This window comes from Grampus griseus (genome assembly GCF_964374135.1).
Source record: "Grampus griseus genome assembly, chromosome: 7".
In the NCBI taxonomy this organism is placed as follows: Eukaryota; Metazoa; Chordata; class Mammalia; order Artiodactyla; family Delphinidae; genus Grampus; species Grampus griseus.
Window position 1 is genome coordinate 31,959,310 of NC_139001.1, and position 27,207 is coordinate 31,986,516.

Sequence of the window (27,207 nt, forward strand, 5' to 3'; positions counted from 1 at the left end):
TCAGGAACGGTAGGCTGCAAAGTCCCGTGCTGGCGCATAGGGCTGGTAGTGCTTTCGGGTGGGCCCCGGCCTGCGAGGTGTCATGTTCATGTAGTCGCTCTGAAGCATCCTGTTTCTCTTACTCTTCATCTGCAGAAAAGAGAAATGTCACTGTGAAGGGGGCCAGGGACACAGAGGGAGGTATCTGGGAGGAGTGCTAAGATTTGGGGGCAACTCTTCAGAACACAGTCAAAGGAAGCTGAACAAACCAGAATTCATTGAGCACCTTGGACTTGCATAATGACCAATCAAACCCAACTACTTTGGACTCTTCCAAATTAACCTGAAAAATCTGAATCAAAGAAAGTATTTTAGAGAAATGCACTCCTGTTACTCTCAATGCAACCATTTGAACTGAATTCCAAAAGCATATCTAATTAACATATCCAACTCTGATATGTGAATATTCTTGAAGGCCCTTCCTCCTTTGAAAAGGTTAAGCATCCCCAATGCAATCTTCTTGTACTAGTCATTTGCTCAAGAAGCCATTTTTTTTCATGATTAACCAAAGAGGACCTTCAGCCCTCCAGAGTCTGGAATAGTCACAATTTCATAGCAGTGGAGTCCAAATTAATTGGATGTTACAGTTCTAGACAACTAGTTACAGTCCTATTCCTTTATATGTATGTATATTTCCATAAATAAAGACAATAGCGTCATTCATCTCTATCCCTGAGACACAGCTCCCTCTGGATGAATTTCTACCAGGAATGAGGGTGATATTAACCCTAGAATTAGAGTTATACTCACCACGAATCTTAGCAAAGTTTTGACTGAAGGTTAGGAACATATTTTCTCAATCAGTGTGATGGTAAAATTTACATGTTTGATAAAAGTTCCATAAAAATTCTAAAAGTAGAAAGCCATCCAGATTTCTGGATTCAGAATTCTCCAGAATGAAAAAAAAAAGTCTATTTCTTGGCACATAGGCCTGGCCTGATGCATAAGTAAATATTGATACGTTGGACGTGAATGTCATGAGCACCAGAATAAATAAGCCAAAGACTGGCCTTATTCCCACGCACTCCTACCTGAGCCCTTCCCACCTTCCTTATCAAAGGGGCAGGAGTAAGTGTTAAAGGTTGGTAAAAAATGGACCTCCATATCACTAAATAAAACTAACATGTCTTCAGGCCTCATCTTTTGAGCTCTCAGCAGCATTCTAGATTATCCGTTCCCTTCTGACATGCTTCTGCTTTGCCTTCCGTGAGGTGCTACCACCCCAGTTCTCATCCTGCCGCTCTGGGGCCACTCCCTCCTTGCCTCCTCTGCAAGCTCTTTCTTCTCTAACTAGCCATTCAGCGTTAGAGTTCCTCATGGTTTGGTCCTAAGCCTTCTCCTCTACTCGTGCCATCCTCTCTCCCTAGGCAACCTCGTCCACATTCACAGTTTCAATTGCCACCTATTCACCCAAATTTATATCTCTGGACTAGACCTCAAAGGTACTTGAAACTCAACATGTCCAAAAAGAAACTCAAGATCTTCCCCTAAAACCTGGTCTTTTCCAGTGTTTCTCGTCCCAGTGAGTGACACTACCATATACACAGTTGCCCATACCAGACCTCCTAAGCCTCATCCTTGACACCTCCAACTCCCTTATCCTCTGTCCCAGAGGACATTTTACAACATCTGAAGACATTTTGGGTTGTCACACTGGGATGAATGCTACTGGCATCTAGTGGGCAGAGGCCAGAGACGCTGCTAAACATCCTACAATGCACAGGGCAGCCCCTGACAACAAAGTATTATCCAGCTCAAATGTCAGTAGTGCCAAGACCGGGAAATCCTGATCTGAAGAGTCTGATCATGAAAAAGAAAGGAATGAAAATGAAGCAATGGATACAAGCTATATCACCAAGTGAGAATGAATATTCTTAGACTGCCTGAGTCCTCCTTCTTGCTCATACTCAAAGATGACTGATGATTTGAGCCTGGGTGAGCAGGAGGTTGATGGTCCATCCATAAGTATAAGGCAAGATGATAGGAAAAGTGGATTTGAAAGAGACTATCAATTCAGCTTCGGTCATTTGGGATTTGAGATGATGGATGAGGTTATCTAGCTGAAAGTAAGAAGAGGACATCATTAAACAGACATAATTGGGGGATGCATTCAGGGAGAGGTATCTATGGAAACCAAGGGGGTGAGGGAAGTTGCCCTTCAAACATCTTGGTTCTACATCCTTTCTATAAATAAAGGACTAGAGTCCTCTTGGGCACAGGGTTATGGCAGGGCAGGAGTAAGGCAAGGAATTGTCTGCCCCCCAAATAAATGTGGAAGGCTGCTGCTGATATCCTGGGAGGCATTAGAGTACCTACTCTAACTCTGACGACTTCCCTTGCCAGACTCCTAAGAGACAGACTTTGCTTCTGGACACTCAAATTAAACTATAGCTAGTTAGAGGGGCCCCCATAATGAAGATGCCTTGGCTCTGAGGTTCTCTGGGTTGCACCAAACTTATGAAAGATCTGTTGCAATCCGCTCCCATGCTTACCCTCATGCTGTTATCAGATAGCAGATTTAGTCATTTTCAGCCTAACTGTAAACACAACAGTGGGATGGAAATGAGACATGCTGGGAACAGTATACAGAACCCACAGTGTCCATGTTCATCTAGCACAAGCATATACGTGTGCAGAGTACTCACCTTACATGTCTCTGTGACTAAGTCATTTAGCCCTTCAACATTCGCTGTCTGCTAAAGATGTGTGATTTCAGGACCACTCCTCCCTTTCTCTTCCTTCTACTCCCATCCTTACCAACTTGTTTCTCGGAAGCAGCAGAAAGACACAGGCATACACAGGGCAATTCATTTAAAGGACATGGTCTTCAAGAACCCACTGGATTTAAAGGCAGATACTACCTGTACACACACTATCTACATTGCCCACAGTGTGATTTATAGTGGAGAAAACTGTGTTTTTTAAAGGCTCCTTTAGACTAAGAAGGAGGATGGGTTTACCATCTCAACGGAGTGAACTGAGGATTGAGTGAGAGTGACAGGTGCTGGTCTGTGGCTGCCTGGCACAGGGGAGCTCTCTCTTTATTCAAATGTCATCTACAGGTCAAGAACTGAGATAGAATCTGCAGCTGTTCCCAGAAACCCACTCAGCCTAGAACTGCCTACGGCAGTACATCACAGACCCTCAGGAAGTTCCAGAAAACAGCATCTTACACCAAGGCACAATGCAGACCAGCCAAAAATAGGATCCCAGAAAAGTACCCTGGAAATGGCTAAACTCTAGGGATGGATCCCTGATGACCTGGCTGCCTATCTCAGCAAGTTGCTTAAACAGTATCCAGAAAAGATGAGCCCTGGGTAAAAATGCTCTGTTATTCTATGAAATTTACATATATATTTATTTCACACCCATTTGGTCAGAGAGTACAAAGACCTATGTTTGAGATGCAGATAAAGGGTACTTCTTATTGGGTAACCTAATTAACTACAAGAGGCCACAGAAGAAGATAAGGTATGCCAAGCACTGGGACTTCCCAATTTTCAGGGAGCTCGTGAGACAGAATAAGACCAAAATAAGTTTTCTCAAGACAAAGGAAGATGAACCTCACTAGGAATTAGTAGTGCTGCCAAAGAAAAACATATTGCATTTATGATGTTTCCAATTTAAAAGTAAACTTTTTTAACTCATTGAAAATAGAAGCTACTCTTGTCCCTTTGGGTAACTCGAGTCACTTAGCAAATTAGTCCCTGCTTATAGTAATTGATATTCTAGTGTATATTGACAATAAGTTTTAAATGGCGAGCAGTACCCTTCTGGCCACTGAAAGTTAAAACAGTTTTCCAAAACTACATCTTACAAAGCTGGTAAAGTACATTGACTTAGGTCAGCATACTACAGGGGAGCACCTGTCCTGGAAATGTACCCCAAAAGGCACTGCTCCTGGCTTTTAGATTAAGAAGTTGATATTCCAAGGGAATCAAGATAAAAACAAGACCTGAGGGCTTCCCTGGTGGCGTAGTGGTTGAGAGTCTGCCTGCCGATGCAGGGGACGCGGGTTCATGCCCCAGTCCGGGAAGATCCCACATGCCGCGGAGCAACTGGGCCCGTGAGCCATGGCCGCTGAGCCTGCGCGTCCGGAGGCTAAATTCTAATGTTATTGGCAAACTCCACAGAGGTTCAAAGATGAAAGGTAACTAGGATGAAGACACCAAGATCCAGACTCAACTGACATCAGAGGAAGAACTTAGGCAATATTTCAATACATAAAAAGCCCCCATCAGGGTTGGGCAACTTGAAGAAGGCAAGATAGGCAAATTCTCATGATCTGATATAAAGGATTTTCAGGAACAAGCAGCCACTTTGGTGCTTACAGATTTTGTTGGAGGTACAGATTAGGCAACAGGAAGCCTGACAAGCATCTATCTGCCCCCTAGTCTCCCAAAATGGGAGTAGCATTTGGGGAACAAGGGAGAGGCAAACTTTGGCAATAGGCTGAGAAGAGTTTAAAAGGATCCCAGGCTGAATCTATCCTTGGCATGACTGTGAACCCAGGGCTTCCTTCCTCCTCCACCCCGACCCTGCCCAGCACCAAGGCTATAGTAAATAGGATGGCTTCAACATGGCATGGCTTCCAGAAATCACTGATCCATGTATGAATTAGTTAGATGTATGGAATATGCCTTAAAGATAAGTATGATACTTCAGGCATACTCATTTAAGTCCTTAGTTTGGCCTCTATGGGGGTTATCAATTCATCAGTTCATAAGCATTCTTTAAGCACTAAGCTAAATGTACTTAATACCAGATGGATGGTGAATGTCAAGAGAAACAGTCCTCTATCCTTGAGAAGCATACATACCCTGTTGAGGAAATGATTCATACATGAATCTAACTTCTAGAAAAAAATTCAAAGACAATATGGAATCAGTGCCACACTGTGTACATAAGAACTGGAAGTTCCTGAGTAAGAGAAAGGAGAGAAAATAAGGAGGTCCCTGCCTCGCAGTAGATATGGTTATCAATACGCATTCAAATCTAGGCCAAAACTTCAACGTGGAAGAAGGTAGAGAAAAACACACCAAGTTTATTGCATGAACATTTGCAAAAGTTCGTAAACTCCAATTCAGTGGTAAGAGCTCAGAAAAGTCTAACTCCCGTTATAGTTTCATAATGACAGCACCATACTTGGCCTCACAAAATTCAACTGCTTCAGAGGAGATAAAAATATGACTCAGATAAACAGACCTAGTTTCCTTGCTAGGTTTGAATGCATAATTTCAGTAGACAAATTTCTCATGATTTTTGACCCCGAACCAAAGTTATTCATTGGCTTCAGTTTCTTAGATTCCCAAGTCGCTTAGATTTTTATACATATGTATATATTAGAGCTATTTTATATGTCATAATGACATTGCAACGTGGGGAGAAGAAAGGTAATTTTCTACCCTAATTTATCTCCCACATTTATTTACCTGTTTAGCTTCTTACTCTGCTTGGCCACCTAATCAGTGTCTTCTGAACATAAACTCACATCTGATTTTTATCTCAGATAAAGTTGGATAGGCTAAAAGAGAACCTACTGAAACCTAGCAGGGAAAAAGAAAATAATCACATGTTCAACAGAAAATAAGCCACATAGGCAAAATTCTTGAATATGTCCAACTGCATATGCAGTAGAAAAGTTACATGAAAACAATGCTGTTTCTCTTACCCAGCAGTTAGAAAGAGCCACTGTTGCTAGCAAGCTATAGAAAGCTAGGACTCCGTTTACCACCACAAGTGCCCAAAATGGCTTAGAGGACTCAGGAGACCGGGGAGCTGGACAAAGATGTTTCTCTGAAAAATAGAATAGATTAGATTAAATGATATGGGAATGGCACTTGGGTACATTTCCTTCCTTCTTCTTAGAGGAGAATGTGAGAGGAATCAAAATATGCAAAATATCACTGGCTTAAGAGGTGTAGACTTCCTCGTTGGTCTGTCCTCTTTGGGAGTTAGCCAACCCCACCACTGATCATGACCTAGTTTTCAAGACTGCAGTTGAAAACCACTACTTGAGAGTGGACACTGGTCGAGCCGTGCGTTACCTTTCACATGGATAATGGTCCCATTACTCTTCTCATTGTCTATGTAAGGAGGAGGATACAGAACCTCGATTTTGCAGAAATAAATATCCGTTTGGTTAACGTACAAATCCTGGAGGTAGAATGTCACTGTTTCGTTGCCCAAGTTCACAGTGCAGTTGAATTCCTTGTTTGTAGACTGAAGTGACTTGGAGTGATTTCCATTCACAGCACAGACCTCCACAGCGCTATCTACTCCCTTATAAAGGGATGCCCGGAACTCCTTCGAGAAGAGGTTGTAGGTATACTTGCAGCTGAGGTTGACCTCATTGTTGTTTACCACAAGCATGGGCGACTGATTCACCAAAATCTTGTTTTCTGGATGGGGAAAAAATCATTTGCTTAGAACAAGAATATAAGGACTTTTTTTCTGAAGTCAAGATATATTAGTTAACAAAATAAACAGATCTCCAGCAAAGGATTTCTCTTGGCAGATGAAGACGCAGGAGCTCTTTGGAAGATAGTTATCCTGAGAGTTTACTTTTTTTTTTTTTTTTTTTTTTTTAGAGTTTACATTTTGATATTATTTTCATCCTCCTTTGAATGGAACAGTGGAGCATGTTTTCACTTGGAAGGCAGAACGTGGCCTTCTGTTGGCATTGAACATCACAGCTATGCATTTGGAATTTTTGAATCTGTGCTGAGGTTCCTAACATGTTAATCATGCTCAATTAATTTTCTAATTGAGTGTTTTACTTGGAAATGGCTTTTAACACCTGACATAAACAAATAGATTTGTATTTTAAGTTGTGATTCAGCCTTTTGTGAAGGAATTTAAATGTTTTGAAACATTTTGACTTTTTTTATTGGCTGTTCCAAGAGTAGGATAAAGAGGTAAGAAAAATGTAATCCAAAGGATTTAATTTATCCTTCATAGCAAATTCTGAAAACAGCCTTGTCAGGAAGTTTGCATATTTGTTTCTTTAAATCACAGAAGATGGAAGAGGCCCAAGAGGCCCACAAGAGTTCTTTCTCTAGCCCATCTTCTACCTTTATGCTATCCTAGTAAACGATCAAAAACTCTGGAGACAACCTAGTTCAATCTCTTCACTTTTAAAGCAAAGAACCTGAAATCTGCATGATGGAAGAGAACATATCTATTCTATCCTGTTTTTTCCCCACTATACCCCATTCCCTAGCACATGACAATATATTCCCTTTTCTTGTAGTGACTGTGTGAGGCCTAGAAACATTGGATGATCTGTCTAATATCACTGAGCAGATGGTGAGCAAAGCAAGGACTGAAACCCAAGTAAACTACAACCACCTGAGCAACGGGCCACTCAAGCACTGAGAATCGACTTTGCAACCAACACTCTCCAAAATTTCTTTAAAACAATAAATCACTTTGTGTCTTTGATTAAAAATTCAATACAAACAAAAAACATTTTTGCTATTGTTTTTAGGTATACTAACAATTGTCTGCCTGTTCACATTTTTTTTTAAGGGTTATTTGAAGCAATACCCCCCATACCCATACTAAAGGGTCAAATCATCTATTAAAATGAAATTTACAATTTAACCTGGATTTGAATCCATGTACTCAAGTATTTTGTTTTTGCTTTGGAGAAAACGGAGCTGCATAGAACTAAATCACTAATAGCTTTTCATCTTTTACATAGTTCTCAATGCTAGCTGTACATCAAGAACCTGTGCCTGGGTCCCATTCCCAAAAATTCTGATTTAACTGGTCTATGCTGGTGGAGAGAGGGATCCATTCTTTTCATTTTTTTATAACAACTTATTAAGATATAATTCATGGGGCTTCCCTGGTGGCGCAGTGGTTGAGAGTCCGCCTGCCGATGCAGGGGACACGGGTTCATGCCCCGGTCTGGGAAGATCCCACATGCCGCGGAGCGGCTGGGCCCGTGAGCCATGGCCGCTGAGCCTGCGCGTCCGGAGCCTGTGCTCCGCAGCGGGAGAGACCACAACAGTGAGAGGTCCGCGTACCGCAAAAAAAAATAAATTAAATAAATAAAGATATAATTCATGTAACATAAAGCTCACCCTTTTTTTAAAGTTCACTCTTTTAAAGTAAACTTTAAAAGTTCAGTGGCTTGGGCTTCCCTGGTGGTGCAGTGGTTGAGAGTCCGCCTGCCGATGCAGGGGACACGGGTTCGTGCCCGGGTCCGGGAAGATCTCACATGCCGCGGAGCAGCTGAGCCCGTGAGCCATGGCCGCTGAGCCTGCACTCCGCAACGGGACAGGCCACAAAAAAAGTTCAGTGGCTTTTTATTACATTCACAAAGCTGTGAATGGATCACCACTCTCTGATTCCAGAATATTTCGTTACCCGCCAAAAGAAATCCCACACCCATTAGCAGCCCCTCCCCATTCCTTCTTTTTTCCAGCCCCTGGCAATCACGAATCTATTTTCTACCTCTATGGATTTGCCTATTCTGGACATTTCATATAAATGGGATCATCAATATGTCGCCTTTTTTTTTTTTTTTAACATCTTTATTGGCGTATAATTGCTTTACAATGGTGTGCTAGTTTCTGCTTTATTAACAAAGTGAATCAACTATACATATACATATGTTCCTATATCCCCTCCCTCTTGTGTCTCCCTCTCACCCTCCCTATCCCAACCTTCTAGGTGGTCACAAAGCACCGAGCTGATCTCCCTGTGCTATGCGGCTGCTTCCCACTAGCTATCGGTTTTACGTTTGGTAGTGTATATATGTCCATGCCACTCTCTCACTTTGTCCCAGCTTACCCTTACCCCTCCCCGTGTCCTCAAGTCCTTTCTCTAGTAGGTCTGCGTCTTTATTCCCGTCCTGCCCCTAGGTTCTTCATGACCTTTTTTTTTTAGATTCCATATATATGCGTTAGCATACGGTATTTGTTTTTCTCTTTCTAACTTACTTCACTCTGTATGACAGACTCTAGGTCCACCCACCTCACTACAAATAACTCAATTTCATTTCTTTTTACAGCTGAGTAATATTCCATTGTATATACGTGCCACATCTTCTTTATCCATTCATCTGTCGGTGGACACTTAGGCTGCTTCCATGTCCTGGCTATTGTAAATAGAGCTGCAATGAACACTGTGGTACATGACTCTTTTAGAATTATGGTTTTCTCAGTGTATATGCCCAGTAGTGGGATTGCTGGGTCATATGGTAGTTCTATTTTTAGTTTTTTGTTGCCTTTTGTATCTAGCTTCTTTCACTTAGCAGAATGTTGTCAAGGTTCATCTGTGTTGTAAATGTATCAGAACTTCATTCCTTTTCATGGCCAAATAATATCCCATTGTATGGATATACCACATTTTGTTTCTTCATTCATTAGTTGCTTTCACTTGTTGGCTATTGTGAATAATGCTGCTATGAATATTCATGTACAAGTTTTTGTGTGGGCGAATGTTCTCAATTCTCTTGGGTGTACACCTGGAGTGGCATTGCTGGGTCATTATGGTAACTTTGTATTTAACTTGTTAAGGAACTGCCGAACTGCTTCCTAAAACAACTGCACCATTTTACAGCCCCACCAGCAGCGTATAAGTGTTCCAATTTCTCCACATCCTTGCCAACACTTGTTGTTGTCCATCTTTTTTATTATAGCCATCCTAGAGTTATGAAGTGGTATGTCATTGTGGTTTGATTTGCATTTCCCTAATGATTTGAGCATTTTTTTCATGTACTTATTAGCTATTTGTATACCCTTTTTAGAGAAATGTCTATTTAGATCATTTGCCCACTTACCTGGGTTGTCTTGTTAGTGTTGAGTTATCAGAGTTCTTTACATATTTGTGATACAAGTTCCTTATCAAGATATGTGATTTGCAAATATTTTCTCCTATTTTATATGTCGCGTTTGGCATTGGTTTAACAATTCCCCTGGTTGATTCTAATATTCAGTCAGGGTTGAAAACCACTATAGCCTAACAGAGTTCTCAAGCTGACAGCATATTAAAGTCATCTGGATTCCCACGCCAATTAAATCAGAATCTTTGGGTGTAGGACCCAGACATCAATATTTTTAAAGTTTCTCAGAGATTCTAATTTGCAGTCAAGTTTGCGAAGCAGTGGCTTAACAGTTGAAACTCACTTTTAATCCTCAATTCATAGGCTTCCACTAGCATTTCCAATCTCATTTCCTCGAACCAAAACCCTCCCCATTAGCCAGATCATTTAGGGCCACACTGTGAGTACTCATCTCTCTGTACTTTGTTCACCGACTCCACGGCCTACAATGTCTCTCCCTTCTCAGGTCTCAAAATGATTACTCTCTGTTCTACATTTTGAACACCTCTTGTTTCATAGGCTTCCATTTGTTTAACTTTTGATTTGTGTGTATTTCCTCTACACCCCTAGTTCCCAAGTCCCTTTTGAGCAAGGACAAGGGGTTATGCTTCTTTGCATGATACTGTGCAAACAATAGCATCTCATTAAATAATAAGTGAAAGATGGTGATCAGACTGTACCATTCTTAGCAGCAGCTAGCTCTGCCTAGCATCTCATTAAGTCCTCATTCAAAATCTGTCTCAACAACAACTTTAGCTTCATTTATTATTCATTATAACAAATACTCTCTAAAAGCACTGAAAAGTAAACACGTAAAGACTCAAAAAGTTCAGCCTGTCTTGATAGGAAAATCCAACTCATTTTCTGTTTTGTTGTATCTTGCTTGGCCTTTTTCTGTGCTTACTGAGCAAGAATCACTGGGCCGGTTCTGATTGGAAGAGCCAACCTCAGCAAGAAATGCCAACATCTGCGTTCCTTTTCAGCTTAGGTATCTGTGTTTCTGCCTATTGAGGACTCCAAGAAGTGTGTTTCTGTTATTAATTACTTGAATTCTGTTCTAATGGGCATTCAAATTCTTCCTGATCTTCCTTTGAGAGCTGATGTAAGAAAAAAGATGAGAATAGGACTCCTTTGCAGGGATTTTTTAAAAGCAGGGAGGGGAAGCATGGGCAAGGAAACTGAGTAAGGCTGAAGAGAAATCCTGGACGGTTGCTCAGTTTGGCCTCCTTCTCCCAGCACCCACAGCAAGCTGGAGAGGGAGGGGGGCCAGAGTAGCTCAAGCATCTACACTCCAGTAGTTTGCTTAGTGCCTCTTGCATAACTCAGGGTGAGACACCGTCCCAAGAGGCACTGGGAGAGAGAAATTGATTTCCCAAAGGTAAGCAGGGCTCAGTGACTATCCTTGGGCAGCTCACAATCTGGTGGGAGAAGAAAGATACAAAAACAGACAGCAACTTTAAAAAGAGTGGCAGAGTGATCTGCAAGTGTTTGTGAGGGCAACTGGGGAACCAACTAAGGATTTCTGGAGGAGGTGACTGCTGACCTGAGTCTTAAAAGGATTATGCACACATTGATTCAACAGGTTTTCATGAAGTAAAAGTTATCCTAGCTAAGATGAGTCTTTGTGTTAGGGGGTGCGGGGGAGGTAGGAGAATGTGTGTTGGGGTAGGGGTGAGGTAGGCGACTGTGGGGAAGATAAAGACAAAGAGAAAAAAAAGAATGGTCTAGGCAGAGCAGATGAGGAGGGAAGAAAGAGTATGGCAGGTGTTGGGAATTGCACCTACCTGAATTTGCTGGACCTGAGTTGTAAAAGACAGGACTGGCAAGGTAAGCATAGTTCATAGGTTGGACTCTCTCCTGCAGGTAATGAGGACCTTTTGAAGGATTTTAAACAGAAGAGTCATACGTACAACTTTTCATTTTATACAGATCCCTTTAGCACAAAGGTGGAAGGTGAATTTGAAGAGAACAAGAGTGAAAACGTGGAGACCAGTTAGGATGCAATTGTAGTAGTCTAGGCAAGAGGTGATAAGGGTCTGAACTATGGTTAGAAAGAGGTGGATGAACTCAAGAAATATTTCCAGACTGAAGTTGGCAGAACTCAGCATGGGTTTAGATGTGATGAGTAAGGGAGTTAAAAATGTTGTCCTCAGGCCACACAGACCAACCAGTAAGTAACACTGTTTTCCTTTTGCCTATGTCTTTTCTTCTTCATTACGTGACCGGAGCAGACAGCTCAGAAACTGAGGTGAACTTTGGACATCTGGGCTGTGAAGAAGACATTCTTCCAGCCTAGGGGATCATTGCAGAGAAAAAGGAAATTACCTCAAAGGTTCCTGGGCACATAGTTGACACCCTGGATCTTAGTCAGTGTTTGCTGTTTTTCAGAAGAGGGAGAAGCAGTGGTCTTCCTCTGCTTCCCTTCACAGAGCATGATATAATGAGATAACTGGAAAATAGATTTCCCTTCTGTTCATGATGGGGCCTCCAAATTCAAACCTCAGCATTGTTAAAACGGATCACATTTCTCCTGAGCCCATTCTCCCTCGGCACTACAAAGTGAGAAACTTCTTAGGGAAGAGTCATCTGAGGTCCTAGGATCTAGGCTGGCTGTTACCTGTTCAATATTGCCCTGGTTGATGGCCTCTCCAACAGTTGAGCAAGGCAAGGAAAAGTCACTTCCTGTGTGACCCTATGTACTAATATTTTGTTGGGAAAGAGCTTGAAATATATTGGTTACATGGTCATTTGAGGGAAAAGAGATGTCCAATTTATCTGTCAAGGTTTACTTTCCTCCCTCTTCTATGTCAGCACAGATCATTTTAAAATTAGGTACTATGCTTGAAGTATCAATAGTTCTCTCAGTATGTGCTAGTGTGTGACAACAGCCTCCTAGCTGAGGGTTCAACTTGAATTCAAGTTTGACTGATAGAACCTCTTGTTTTTTAACATGTATCTCCTTATAGTACTTGCTTCCACCTTGATTCATGTCAGTCATTCAGAGAAACCTAAGTGAGAAGCCATCTCATAGGACTTCAAAATCCACATCTGCTTTGGAGAGACACTAAGGGAAGGAAATTCACTCTGGGTGGTAGGAAAAGATAATCAATTGCTCTAAGTGATATTGACTATTTGTGATCATTATGACTTCCCATAGAAACAGTAATTCTGATTGCTCTCATTTTTTCTTAAAAATGGAGCATGTGTGAAAATGCATACCCCTTACTCTGCGAGAGTAAAGTAATAACATGGATCAGTCAAAGCAACAAATAACCAGAACACCAAATGACATTTGGCTTTGATACATATTTTGGTTCTCTGAGTTTCAGGGAATCTACAGTACTTAAATGATTTAAGGACATACTGTAAAATTTAAGGACATATCTAGACTCAGAAGAAGAAATAAGAGAAATATTTAGCTTCCCCATACTAGCTTCTGTTTGATTCCTTTTTGCTTTCCAGTTAGTGCTAGGAGTGGGAAGCATCCTTCTCATGTTAATTTTTTTCTTAGCAGACCTACCCCTTTCCCTGTAAATATTCAGTTTTCCCTCTTGTGAGTAGTTAGGCAAGGTCTGCCTAGGTCAAACCTACTAGGTTAAAAGAGAGACATTGTCAATCTATCAGTTGTATTCGCTTCTGGTGTCAAAAGATTGGCTTGACTGACATGGCTCTAATTGAATTGGCAAGTTGTTTTGATGATGAATTTAGTGCTTTGCTTTTCAAAGCCTTTCCTAGCAGCTAAACCAGCTAAAGGTGTGGAGACAGGAAGCAGTAACCTCAAACCTCTTTCCCTCACAACTCCTCCTTGACAACAGGCAACATGAAGAGTAAGATTGGAGGTGAGAAGGTACTTATCTGCTACCTATGAGCAAGGCAGTGAGAGCTGAAAGATTTCCCACAGATAATCTGTGAATTTTGTGATATAGTTGACTTCTGGAAAATTGAAAGTTGCTTGTGCTTCCATGAGAAAGGGGGGAAGGGAGCTTGGTTACCAAAAACAAAACAAAACAAAACTTTCCCTTTTTGCCTATGGTAAATAGGTCAACTACTATAATAATAAACAACTCTCTGCACAGGTGGAGTGGATAACCATCTCTAAGGTGTGGCTCCAAACACCAGAGAAGGAGCCCTGACCCTAAAAGGACACTCCCCACCAGCTCAGTTAATGCTTTGATTTCAAAATAAGGTGAAGCCTAAAATGCAATGTGGGAAATACATTGACAAATTAGTAACTATGGTCTATATTCATAGGGCTACAAAGTGCTTTCTCCTATTTTATCTCATATAAACTCTACATTAACCTGTGAAATAAATAAGCAGGACAGTCATCTTTATGTCCATTTTATAGATGAGGAAACTGAGGTCAAAAAGGTCTAATTCTTGCTCAAGGTTACAGGACAAGTACATGACCCTTAGGACTTGGCTCAAGCCTCATGACTTCTAATCTAGTGTTCTTTTCCTTCTGCCAGGTTGCATCAAAATTTCAATCAATTTTGGTGATTGTTTCTAGACCTTCTCAAAGTTGGACTTGATAGTTGGATGGCACAGAAGTGAGACTTAGGAGGAGAATATCATTGAGCAGGGGAGTAAATGGAGTGGGAAGAGGACAGGACCAAGATAAATTTCATTTTCTACCCCGTTTTGCTGGAATACCATCCCGCAAAAAGTGCTCAGCTGGATGGGAAGTTGGAGATGATCTCAGCCAATCCCTTATTTTAAACAAGAGGCAACTGAAAACCAAAGAAGTAAATGGCTTTCTAAACAAGGTCACAGAAATTGTGGAAGATCTAAGATATTATTTATTTATGATTCTAGGAGTAATATTTTAAATCATGAATGAATAGAAAACCAATTTTGTACATTCAGCAAGTTTGACTTGATTTCATGTCAATCTTGACTTTTTCATATTTAGAAAAAGTCTGTTACCAAACTTGCTTTGCCTCTACACAAAAGATTTTGCTTACAATTGCAGAGACTTCCTGAAGGTCATAGATGGATCCTAGATAAAGCCTACAGACAATATGGTCCCATGAAGTGCCTCTTATAAATTATTTCAGATCCACACGCAATAATTACACCATTGCAACAATTCCATTTCAGCTTGCCCACATGTCCAAAAGAGTTTGAACACAAACATTAGTCAATACATAAAATCACTTTCAATCTAAACCTCATTGGGCAAACCCTTAACTTCAGGGCCTTTGTGAATTACATTTATTTGTCCTGATTAATTTAGGATATTCCATCTTTCCTTTTCCTTATCATAGCACCATAGAGAAATCAAATGGCACACAGAGGCTGGTGAACCAGAGAGTGGAATACGCAGCACTCAAGACTGAAGGCCGCATTCCTTAACTAAAGTTAAGGAAGCCCTAAAAAAGATAGAGTACATGTTTCTTTAGCAACGTCATTGTCCTTTGACCTCTTGACCTTGTTGTCAATGTCCATTGACCTCTTAAGAACTTTGTTGGGTTCCATCTCTGCACACCATGATCAGAGTTTCTTCTGCAGTTTAACAATCAGGTTGTAAAGATCCTAATCACGTTGCTTCCTTTTTAAAATTCTGACTGAACAGAGTTTAGCATGTTAGGCAGGAACCAAAGAAAATGAAGCTTTCTCTTTTCAACCATCTTGCCCTGTGATGTTTGTGAACACATTGTGAAGGTGACACTGGTTTCCCTGGCACAGAACACCTCCTTCCTGACCACAGAGCTGGTGAAGTTACCGTAACTTTCCTCTGAGCACGTTTCCTGTTCAGGCCCAGGATACCTTTCAGCACATGGCCATCTGACCACTTCCTCCTTTTGCAGACTCCATAAGGAGCAGGCTGACCATAGGCCAATGCAGTGCTGGCCTCAGGAACTCGTAAGACAAACTGTGCTTTCTGGGAGGACTTGAATGCTCAACCATCTGTGGCTCTGGTAAGTCTAGCTTGTGGCTTGGATTCATAGAGATGTGAGAAAGAGGAACACAAGACACTCAGACTACAGCATCTTTCACCATCCTTCTCAGTGAAAACAGAGAGAAAAACAACGCTATCAAACTTTGAATGGCTCCAGACTCTCTGAAACCCATGTCAAAATGGGGGGAAAAAATGTAATTCAGATTATGTTTTCAAAATAACTTTGTGGTCATTTCATCTAGTTTTCTGTTGACTGTCATCTTGAAACTCTCCTTATTTTCACAAGGAATAGAGATGTAAAGAAAGCCTCTCCAAAAAAAACAAAAAGTCTTTGAAAAACCATGGTCCACATACGTATACATGGTCTCATTCAGGATCTTAGCAGGAAACAGACGGCACTCAAAACTGGGCGATAGGAGGTGGGTTTATTTATAAAAAGACTCTTGGCAGTGGTTTGGAACCACAGGGGATAGTACTAGAACCTGTAGCTCATAGCAGCAGAGTTATAACCACGCTCAGATCTAAAGGGGCAAGGGGAGGAAGAGGTTCCAGAATCAGAAGGAAAAGAGAGTTGTGTAGAGGAGGCCACCACGACAGAAGCAATGACTTCTATAGGGAAAAACAGTCAGGCCAAGCAACCAGCCCTGCCCAAGACTGCATATGCACAACTAGCAAGTTCTATCAAGCACATTAACTCTTACCCAGAGCAAGTGTGACTTTCAAACAAAATCTAAAGAGACCTTAGTTCAAACAAGTACATACGGCTACAGATGATAATAGAAATAGAAGTTGCTATTGGCCAGCACCAGTCTAAGCACCACCTTCAGCCTCGATCTGTGTTTCCAGACAGGCAGACACTGTAATGTAGAGGACCATCACCCTTGGCCTTTTAAAAAATTGTTGTGCTCCAGGCAACTGTCAGAAAGTAACTCAGAGGCCAGATAGTAGCAAAAGGTCCCATCCAAGCACCTAGACCTAAGGCACTAATTATTGAGAGAGAAAAATTATCAATACAATGAATTCTTTCTGAAAAGAAATTTCAGTGTGTCAGAAAACTGTTCTGGTATTCTGACTTCTGCCTTGACAAAGTCAAGCATTCACTCAGCAAATAAATAATGGGGTCTATAGTACTAGGTTCTTGGGAGATGGGAAGCTGTAAAAGAAGCGGCAGCCTCTTCCTTCTGGGAGAAATCCTAAAGCAGGTTCACAATTAGCTACACTCCAAAACCAGGTTTGGTGTGTGAGCCCTGTAGAGGGTCACTGACAGTCACACGGAAGACCCCTTGTTTCCAGACAAGATAAGTCTGCTTCTGTACAGACTGGCCTTTAACTGGGCCATGAACTTTGGAGTACCTTTAGACAGGCTAAGGTAAAGGAAATGCCCTTTAGGGTAAGGGTTTATTGGGAACAAGCTGAGCATTCCATTTACATAGGGGGGAAGTAAGTGAAGATGGCTGATACCAATCATGGAGAACCTTTATAATGCCAAGAAAAAGGCACATGGGTTTTACTAGACAGGCAATGGGAGACATTGAAAACACCTGAGCTGAGACTGGGCTAGTAAGCACCGCTTTGGCAAGATTAGCACAGAGGGGCACGTGCATTTGCTTGGAGCCAGAGGGGCACGTGCATTTGCTTGGAGCGAGGGCAGGGCTGAAGCAGAGACTAGTCAGGAGGCTGAGCCAATAGCATCAGTGTGAGCTCCTAGGGCCTGAGCTGTGGAGGTAGCAGCTGGGATAGAAAGGATGGACAAGGTGTTGGTGCTGGGTTATGCTTGGTGATGGTGAACAGGAATCAAAATGACGTGGAGTACATGGACTGGGTAAGGGGCTATTAACAAAATTAGCTACGTGAAGAAAGGAAATCTGTTTGGAAAAAAAGCTGTTGGGTTTTAGATATGTTGGGTCTGAGGGGTAGGTAAGGCATCCTGGAGGAAAGGTCCAGGAGTTTGATGAGTCGGACTAGAGCTCAAGAAAGTCAGAGATAGACATGTACATTGGGATGTCATCTGTATTAGGGTGACAGTTATTATTAAACCTGCTAAAAAACCACTACCTGTACTACAACCCATCCCTACCACTCAGAGACGCTACCCAGCAATGCAGGGTATGAGCACTCTAGGACCAAAACTTCCTAAACACAAAGCAACATAAACTTGGGTGTGATGTGACCCAGGCCCTACCATTCAAGGGTCTGTGTTGTCCTCTCAGCTCCTAATGCTGGAAGAACCATCTGAGACGACAACATGACAGCACCTTAATTTATATGAAAGAGCTACCTGTACCAGTAGCCACCAGACCATTCCAAAATTCAAGTTTTATTACCTTAAAAGGTTACCTGTAGTTCAGATAGCAGGTAATTAGGGCTTTATAGCTTTCTACACAAATATTATGACAGTAATCCAGTTAACAGATACCCACAGGTATCTAGAGACCGCAGGTATTAATGTATTATATCCTAAATACATATTTTCATCTGGTAACCAAATTTGGGAACCGTATTTTCCTCCTGAGCCACCATCATTCTAAACCCTCATTCAAAACAACTCTGTAAAGAAGACGACAGTACATTTTTCCTGTCTGTTTCATTCTCCCTACATCTTATACCTTTGCAAAGTCTGCTTAGGGCCACCTTAGCACGTTCAGAGTCTTCTACATAAGAGTCATGGCCTGGACGTTTGAAAATAATTACCGTGTTAAACTTTAACATTATGTTGGAAGATAGGGGAGAACAAAGGCAATATTGTCCCCCAAAACTCTGCAGTCATTTCTAAGCACATTAGCATCTAAGATGCTGGTTCACAATCTCTCCAAACAATTTCCAAGATGGCTGGTTGCAGTTCTTGTATTTTCTCTATCATATCGTAAGAGCATCCACAAAGGGGTGGGGTTGCCTTGCTAGAGCTGATAAAAGCTAGAGCTTTTATCCCACTTAAGAAGCATTTTTGAGCCAGAAATAGACCTGAGATGCCTTCTCGTCCAACCCCCTCATATACCAGATGAGGAAATGAAGGCCTAGAAAAGTTGTCAGAGTGTAACAAACTAAAACTCTTCATTACATCCCCCTACCTTGATAAATCAGGGGTTTTAGATTTTGAGTTTGGAAAACGAATAATAGACGTGGCCTCCCTAAGGTCAAGGGCAAGCCACCATGTCCTTTCTCTGAAAAGCACAGAGAGTTGCTAAGATTAACATCCCTGACTGGAAACTGGAACCCTGCCTGTGATGCTGGGCAGGCTTGGTCTGAACCTTGTGACCCTGTTATCACAGCCGTGAGCTGAGGCCAAGCCCAGCCACAGTGTGCAGTTTTGAAGACTCAAGCAAATTTACAGTACAAACAGGTTAACTCTTCAAAGTCGAGGTATATTCTATCCCAGTGGCCCTTGTTGAGACAGGTTTAACACTATGACCTGTCTTGAGAGAATCAAACATATATAAATATATATTTGCCAGTATGGAACCACTCATCTACCCTGGCTTCATCCTAACACATCTCTACCCCTATAAATCTCTATCCTTCCTCCCGTTCTTCTTAGACATTTGTCCTCCTCTCGCTAATACTCCCATTCTCCAAATCTCCATCCCCATCTCCTCAAGAAAACTGCCTCCATTCTCTTGTTTTTCTCTCCCTCTTCCTCTTGTCTTTCCTAATAGCCCTCTATCTCTTCCACCCATGCAACACACACACACACACACACACACACACACACTCAAAACCAACACTTGGCTCCTTCCACCTGTCGAATATAATTAAGTCACTCAGTTGCAAACATTTATTACACACCTACTATGTATAAAATACCGTGGTAAACATTATAAGTGTTATAAGTTCCTGACTGTCTTCACTTTATCTGGCAATTTCCTCTCCTTTTCACTCTCTCAATTTTGTCCCCCTCCACCTTTTCTTAAACCTTCGAAGTGTTATCTTCCTTCCCCATCACTTGCCTAAACTCAGAAGCCCCAAATGGCTTCCTTTTGGCCAAAACCAATGGCCTTTCCAAGTCATTACACACTTCTCCTTCCCTTATGCAGTCAATGCCATTAACCACTGTCTCTCTGGAAACTCTTTCCTCTTTTGGCTCTAGTGACATTCCACGAGCCTCATTCCCCTCTTTCCTCCCCAAACACATTCTCTGTCTCCTTCACTAGTTCATCCTCCTCTTCAGCTGACTCCAAACCAGGCCTATTTTCCAGACTCCGTTCAACACTCTGCTTTTCTACAGTTATACCCTCTCCTTTCTATTAGCTACCTGTTTCCATTTCCACGGCTTCAATTTTATTCCAAAGTTGAGGATGCTTAAATATTTTATTCTTACCCAGTTCCCATGTCTTCAGCTTTGTACCAGACATCTTTCTGATACCTCAAGTCCTTACTTCAGACCCAGTGTGTCTAAAGTTAAACACTAGTTTCCTCCAGAACTCAGTTACACAACATCTTGATTTCAGGCGGAGACACCACCATTCCTCTTAAGCCAAAAATCTTGGCATCATTCTTTATCCCTCCCTCTCTTTCACAAACTAGGCACTAAGTCCTGAAATTTCTACTTTCAAAACATCTCTCAGAATAGTCACTCCTTCCTGACAAAGTGACAGAGTGTTCTAACATGATCTCCTGGTCACTAGTCTCCATACACTCTAGACCATCCTGCTTCCACAAACTTTCAGCTGTTTCCCAATATCTTGAAAATGAAGTTTGAATTTCTACTATCAGTATTCAATCCTTTGTTGGACCTGACTCTACCCTGCCTCTCCAAGCCTCTATACATTCAGACTGGTCAACTGTTCCAAGAACATGCAATGATATTCCTGGTTTAATTTCTTCATTTGTATTTCTTCTCCTTCCTGTGGCAATACGGCATTGGTAAGAACATGAACCCTGGAACAAGTGTGTATGGATTGGCTCGATTACTGTGTGACCACAGGCAAGTTGTTCCATCTGTTTCATGCCTCAGTTTTCCCATCTTACAGACAAGATAATCATAGTAACTACCTCAAAGGATTTAAGGAAAGAATAAATGATTTAATACAGGGAAAACCACATAGAACAGTGTCTGGCACATTATAAGTGCAAAATAAATATTAGCTGACAATTATTATTAATAACATCATGCATTCACATCCTATCTAGCTTTAAAGTCCAGCTTAATTCCCAGCTTTCCGTAAAAGCTTACTATTTATTTTATGCTGCCCCATTTTAGTACTAATTCATTCATTTCCTTCAACAAATATTTGTCCAACACCTACAATGATTCCTGCACTGTACATAGTACCGAGGTTATAAGGATGGATATTACATGATCCTGTCTGCAAGAAGCTCACAGTCTAGGGGGAAAAAACAGATGTATCAACACACAATGATAATTTTAAGAACCCTGATGAGGAAGGAAGTCCCTCACTTGGCCATGTAGGGTCTCAGAGAAGACTTCTTCAGATGAGAGGACTAGGGGACATAACAGATTACAAGAATAATATATGCAAAGCCATTAAGGCATCGAATAGCATGATGAGGTAGGAAACTGCCAAGTTTTCTTTATCTGTTTCCAGCTGTTATATCCTGTCACATATAGTCTTCTCAACTAGATCTGAAGTCTGCAAAAGCACAGAGAACTTGATTAATTACACAAGCAGTTCTTGTGTGCTAATGAAGTCTTTATAGTTCTTTTCCTCTTTTTATATTCCTTCAGATCCCAATAGAGACTAAAATATAACAGAGGTTTAATAAATATTTGTTAGATTGTGTTACACTCCCATTGGGGCTCCTCTTATAAGACCGTAGTAAAGGCTGAATACCCAGGGAAAGCTTCCTCAGGGAGCTGGATCTTGCACTAAAGATATAAACTGAAAGTCAAGTGGGATTTGGATGTGTGGAAAGGGAGAGGGAATTCCAAAAGGGAAACAGTATCAGAAAGGTCATAAAGTGCAGGTGTGTGAGACATTGAAGAAACCCTCAGTATTTAGGTTAAGGATCTTGTATTGGGGTATAAAAGGAGATAGTTTGGGTAAGTAAAATGGGTCCAGCCTAAAAGCATCCCAAAATGTCAGGAAACATTGCAATGTCATCTTTCTATTAGCATCTTCGAGGAACCATCAACACAACTTCCTTTTCTATAAATCGAGAGATGTCTAAGTTCCCTCCCATCTCTAAAAACTGTCTGTGGTTGAATTCAACAGTTCTGTGGATGCTTTGGCTTATCATTGTTTTCCATGAAATAAATTAGCATGGATAGGAAATCACTCACAGTGGTCCTAAACTGAAAGAGAAAAAAAAATTCTGGAAAGGTTTCACAGTTCTCATTTTTAACTTCATTGTAGCTCAAACTGGGTTTTTGTACCAGTCACAGAACCTAAAATAGCACGTAGAAGATGTTAATAAATACCTATGGAATGAGCACATGAAAGAAGATCTGTCTTCCCAAAGCATAAGAAGGAGGAGGAACTTTAGAGAACAGTAACTTACTAACACCCTGCTTTAGTCCCCACAGGAGCCTCATGGTGGGAGGAAACATTCTCCTCCTCCTCCTATGTGCCCATTCTCATCCACCTCCTAGGGGATAGAGTCTGTGAATTGGAAGTGGAACCCTCCTGGACTCAACATTGCTGAAGCTGGTCTTAAATTATGTACCCTTATTATTAGTACTGTTGAATTTCAACACAAGTCGTCAGGTCACATGGAAGCTGCAAATACAGCCACAGTGATGTTCTGACATTTTATCACATGTCAAGTATCCCTAAGAAATGAAAAGCACAGCCCTTTATCTTCTCAAGTTTAAAAAAAAGAAACACCCACCTAAGTCCTTAACATGGGAATCCATGTCATTGTTAAAAATGTAAGACATGTCACTAATTTAGATTCTTGTGTGTGAGAGAGTGGGTAATGACTAGGAGTTACTGTTATAATCAACACATTAAGGGGTGGATTGTGAGCCAGAGAGGTGACTCAGATACTGCAGAAAGGGGCTCACAATTAGATTAGAGGTCAGAGTGAACGGTGAGTGGGTGACTCTTATGACACCATCAGGAACCATTAACCTGGTTACCTTGGCAACCAGAGTCCCCAAGATAATAAAGATGATGACAAATGAAAAAGATGATGGTAATGGTGATGCAGAGATAAAGTTGCAGCTCAGAGTTAAGTCAGAAATTCACCACCACCATGCATTCGTCTTCCAAGAATGAAAATATAAACTCACATAACCTGAATGGTCACACACAGAATTAAGATGCCTATGAAATCAGCATTGAAATCCTAAGGCCCAAGAAGTCTAAACTCTCTTTTTCACATCCTCTAATAATGGGCTGAGTAGCCCTCGAACCCATCCAGGACACCTCTCTTCTAGTGTTGAGAGTCATTAAAATGAGAGTAATAAGCAAGAAATTAGACACCTACTTTCCGTAGGGCTTGGGTTATATTCCCTCCAGCTTCTGGGACCAATTCTCATGCAACCATTCTCAGACCGAAAGTTCTGGGTACATTTTTGGATGACAACATCATGTCATTGACCAAAAAGAGTCAAAGAAACGAACATAAAAGAGACATAGATTCCTCAACAAGTCTTAGAAAACCAGAGACCCCTTCAGTCTGTCACAAAGCCACCCAGATATCATTTTTTTTCCTGAAGTTCAGCTAAACTATCTACTGGGAAGAAAAGTCCCAGCCTCTGTGAAGTTTTATAAATAAGAAATGTCTTGAAGAAAAAGGCAAACAAAACTTTAACCAAGATGAAAAGGAAAAAGGATAAATAACTGTGCTCTGAAGGAGGGCCTGCCCTCTGATTTTCAGACAAGAAAGTCTGCAATGAACCGTGTATCCTTATCAATGCCTATATGCATTAATAAAGAGCTATTGTTTTAGAGATGATAAACCACAAACGGAATTTTCTTCTGCCATGTTGGTGGCATAATTTTCATTTTGTAAATGTCAACACACTCCATGCAGGCAGTACTTGGAGGAAGATAGCCACCCATGATAAAAGGTGAATGGTAGTCACATGGCATTTTGATACTCATGAAAACAGAGTAAGGATATTAAAAAGGAGGAAGGTTTATGTTTAAAGGAAAGGCAGCGAGATCCTCCCCCACCCCCCATAGTAAAGGGTTGAATGTGAGAGATTCAGAGTAACGATCACAGATTCATTTCTTTTTCTGATCTATCTGTGAAAATGACTCATTCTATTTCCTGGTACTGATATATTGGTATTAATTTTACATTCCTTGCTGTAAAAGTTCTTTCTGGATGGTTGCCTTTTTAAAAAAAAAAAAAGTATCTTAGGGTGTGAAAGCAGAATAAAACCAATTCTTAAGCAATGGCTACACTCTTGAAATGTCCATCAAATTTACTGGAACTGACAAAACACCCAGTCAATTTTTTAACAGTCAGAAGAACTGGCTACTGTGCACGGGGTGTCATGTGGACACAGCAAGCTGCTGGTTACATTGCATTTTCTATGTCCATCTTTTTACCTTCCCTTCCCAAGCCCCGCCTTGGAGCAACACTTTCCTGAGAGAAGTAAATAATTCTTTTTGTGTACAACTACCTCAGAGGGGTCATTTGCTGAACTAAAAATAAGGTCTTTAATTACCTTGCTTTGCTGATGTTTTTTTATTAAATGCCAATCATTTTCCTGCCGTCTGTGCCTCTCTCAGAAAAAGAAGTGCTGGGGGGAATGCAGAAGCACTGCAGAAACCAGTTGTGTTCGAATTGGCCGTTTTTGACAGTTTCTTTGCTAAGGTTTGGGAAGAAATGAAAAGAAATGCTCTCGTGGAAAAAAAAATGTGTTGTCCTGATTTTTGCCTTTATCATGGATGATTAGCTTGCTGAAAAATAACCAATATTGGCTGAAAAACCTATGAACAATGCTATATATTATTGGCACGCTTCTATCATCAACCACGAATTGATTCCCTTTCAAGGGCTGCAGTTCTATGCTGGATTCATATTCCAAAATCCAACAAAATCCTCTATTGTGGATCTCAATTGCACAATTATCTGGTAGAAAACATGTCATGTTAGTAAAGAAACTGTAAGTTAAGGTTTTCTCATGCTTCCTAAGTCATATTTCTTTAGTTTAGCCATAAAGATCTTTCTATAGTGTTATTAATCATGAAGCATCGGGTTAGGTTTAAAATACTTCATAGAATAAGTATTTTAAGCTATGCTGTGAGGCAGTGAGTTAGACTTATTAAATTAGTCGGGGGAAAAACTGTTCTTCATACACACACACACACACACACACACACACACACAAACACATACACACACATATCTCAACACAGACATAGAAGTAGTCTCTCACAATCCTAGGGAGGACAAGTACACTGTGACCAGCAAATGTCCTTAACTGTAACTTCTTCGTGGAGGGTGAAGACAGAAACAAAAAGCACATGGACGATTTTGCACCACTGATTAGAATGGATCATTAGACATTTTTGGATGTTGTAATTATTTTTTCTCATAAGTTTTCTTACTGGAAGCGACATTTTGAAAGGGCCTTCTCTACCCCTTTCCTACTTCATTAGATGGCCACTCAGCATCAAATCTTAAAAGTTTTTATGGGGGTGAGTTGGCATTTGAAAAGTAGAAGCACCTCAAAGTCAAAAACAGTTTCCATGTGTGTGATCTCTTCACTGCTTTTCTAGCTATCCCCCTTTTAATAAATCTTCTAAAGGAAGAATATAAAGCTTTGAGTCTTACAAAAAATATCTTCAAAGGAGAGCGAATGAAATGATGATGGATGGCTTTCCACAGAGGAAAGTATTTTGTGTACAATTATCAATTTTAAAGTTTTCTGTCAGAGTGAGGCTTCTCTCTCTTTTCTGCCCATTCTTTACTGCCTAATAAATTAAGAAATTTTAAATACTCTTTAAAAATAAATTTTAGAGATCCCTTAAAAACAAAGTTTTTTTAAATCGATGTTGAAGATTCTTTTAAAATATACTTGGTAACTCTCAATACTGGGTTCCAGATACTGGAGCGTAACCTGTCTCATCACCTGTTCATGTCTTTTATTATATCAACACCTTTTATAAATACACACAATTTGTAAACGTGCTTACTGGCACCTCAGACAACAAAATGGATGGGTATATATGTAGCTAGCGTACTTGTGCAGGTTGGGTAATTATATTCTTTGGAGATCATGTACATGATAGTTAAGAACAACAAAAAATCATGCAGTCCCCACATTACCAAAATAAGTGAGAAAGAAAATGGAAGATACTGGCCTTTCAATGTATCTTCAAGGGGAAAATAACTATCCTTATTTCAATATGCTGATTAACCCCTATCAGTCCAATTTTTGAGCCAAGTGGGACCCTTTTCTAACTCTGAGAACGAGTTGAACAAACATCTGACTCCAGCCCACATACGCAACAAACTCTTTCTGTTTGGAACTGTAATTTTCCAAAGATGATTTAACCTTGGACATATCTGGAGCTAAGAAATTATAAAGCACATCATGTTAGGCGGAGAAGCACAGGCTCTAGAGTCAGACTAAAGTAGTTCAGACCCTGGTTCCAATAACTCCTATATGATATCCTTAGCCAAATTAACATGCCTACTCCCGTCTCCTCATCTGAAATGCAGTTAACTGTGATAGTGTCAAGTTTTTTAGTCTCTCCCCATCACCACTGGAAACGTAAAAGAATTTCAACTAAGAAAACAGATTTCAGCCAGCTGTTAAAAAAAAAAAAAAACAACTAATTTATTAGCATCTGTATTGTGCCAGCTTCTGTGACAACTCCAGAATTCATTCTGGCACTCATTCAGTTCAGGTAGACATAGTAATTACAAGCAACCTTTATCTTGCTAGCCAAGCACTGACTGTGCTAAACATTTCACATGGATTGTTTCCTTTTATCCTCACAATGACCTTGAGATGAGGTTACTATCATCTCCATTTTACAGGCAAGGAAACTGAGGCTTAGAGAGTTTAAATACTAGCCTAAGCTTAGCTAGCAAGAAATGGATCTGTACTGTGAATCCAGGCAGTCCAAGTCCAGAGCTTTCAGAACCAACCTGCTTACAGCAATTTTCTTACATTTCAAAATATATATGTATAGACAAAAGCTAACAATTCTTGGGACACTATCAACTGATAGCTAAATAAATCTGATTTAATTCCAAAGGCAGTTCATTAAAATATTTTGCTGGCCATAGTCTGAGAATCAGTGAGTTTCTAAATAACAGGTTGCCATTCATAGCAAAAACTACACTTCAAATGCCCAAATTTCATGAGTTCTTTGAAATTTGAAAATGAACCAAAGACCTCAAACGAAAACGTTGGGGGAGAAAAGAAATCAAAATTGTTTACCTGCTACTTGAATTGAGGGGAAGAAGTTGAGAGCCAGGAGCAGGCTGAAGATCATCGTGCTAACGGTGGGCCAGGGCTTCCGCCCCTCCTCCCTGAGAAGCCCAAGTGTGAGGTGAGCTGGAG

The 27,207-nt window shown here is 40.8% G+C and overlaps 1 protein-coding gene across 1 annotated transcript; it reads right to left on the reverse strand.

Moving 5' to 3' along the window:
* Positions 1–27,207, reverse strand: CD28 (CD28 molecule; the record flags this gene model as incomplete). Its single annotated transcript, XM_082658557.1, has 4 exons — positions 27,085–27,207; positions 6,087–6,440; positions 5,711–5,835; positions 1–129 (listed from the first exon to the last, which is right to left on the reverse strand). The coding sequence occupies exons 1-4, from the start codon at positions 27,137–27,139 to the stop codon at positions 1–3; spliced, it is 663 nt and encodes a 220-aa protein (XP_082514683.1). The 5' UTR covers positions 27,140–27,207.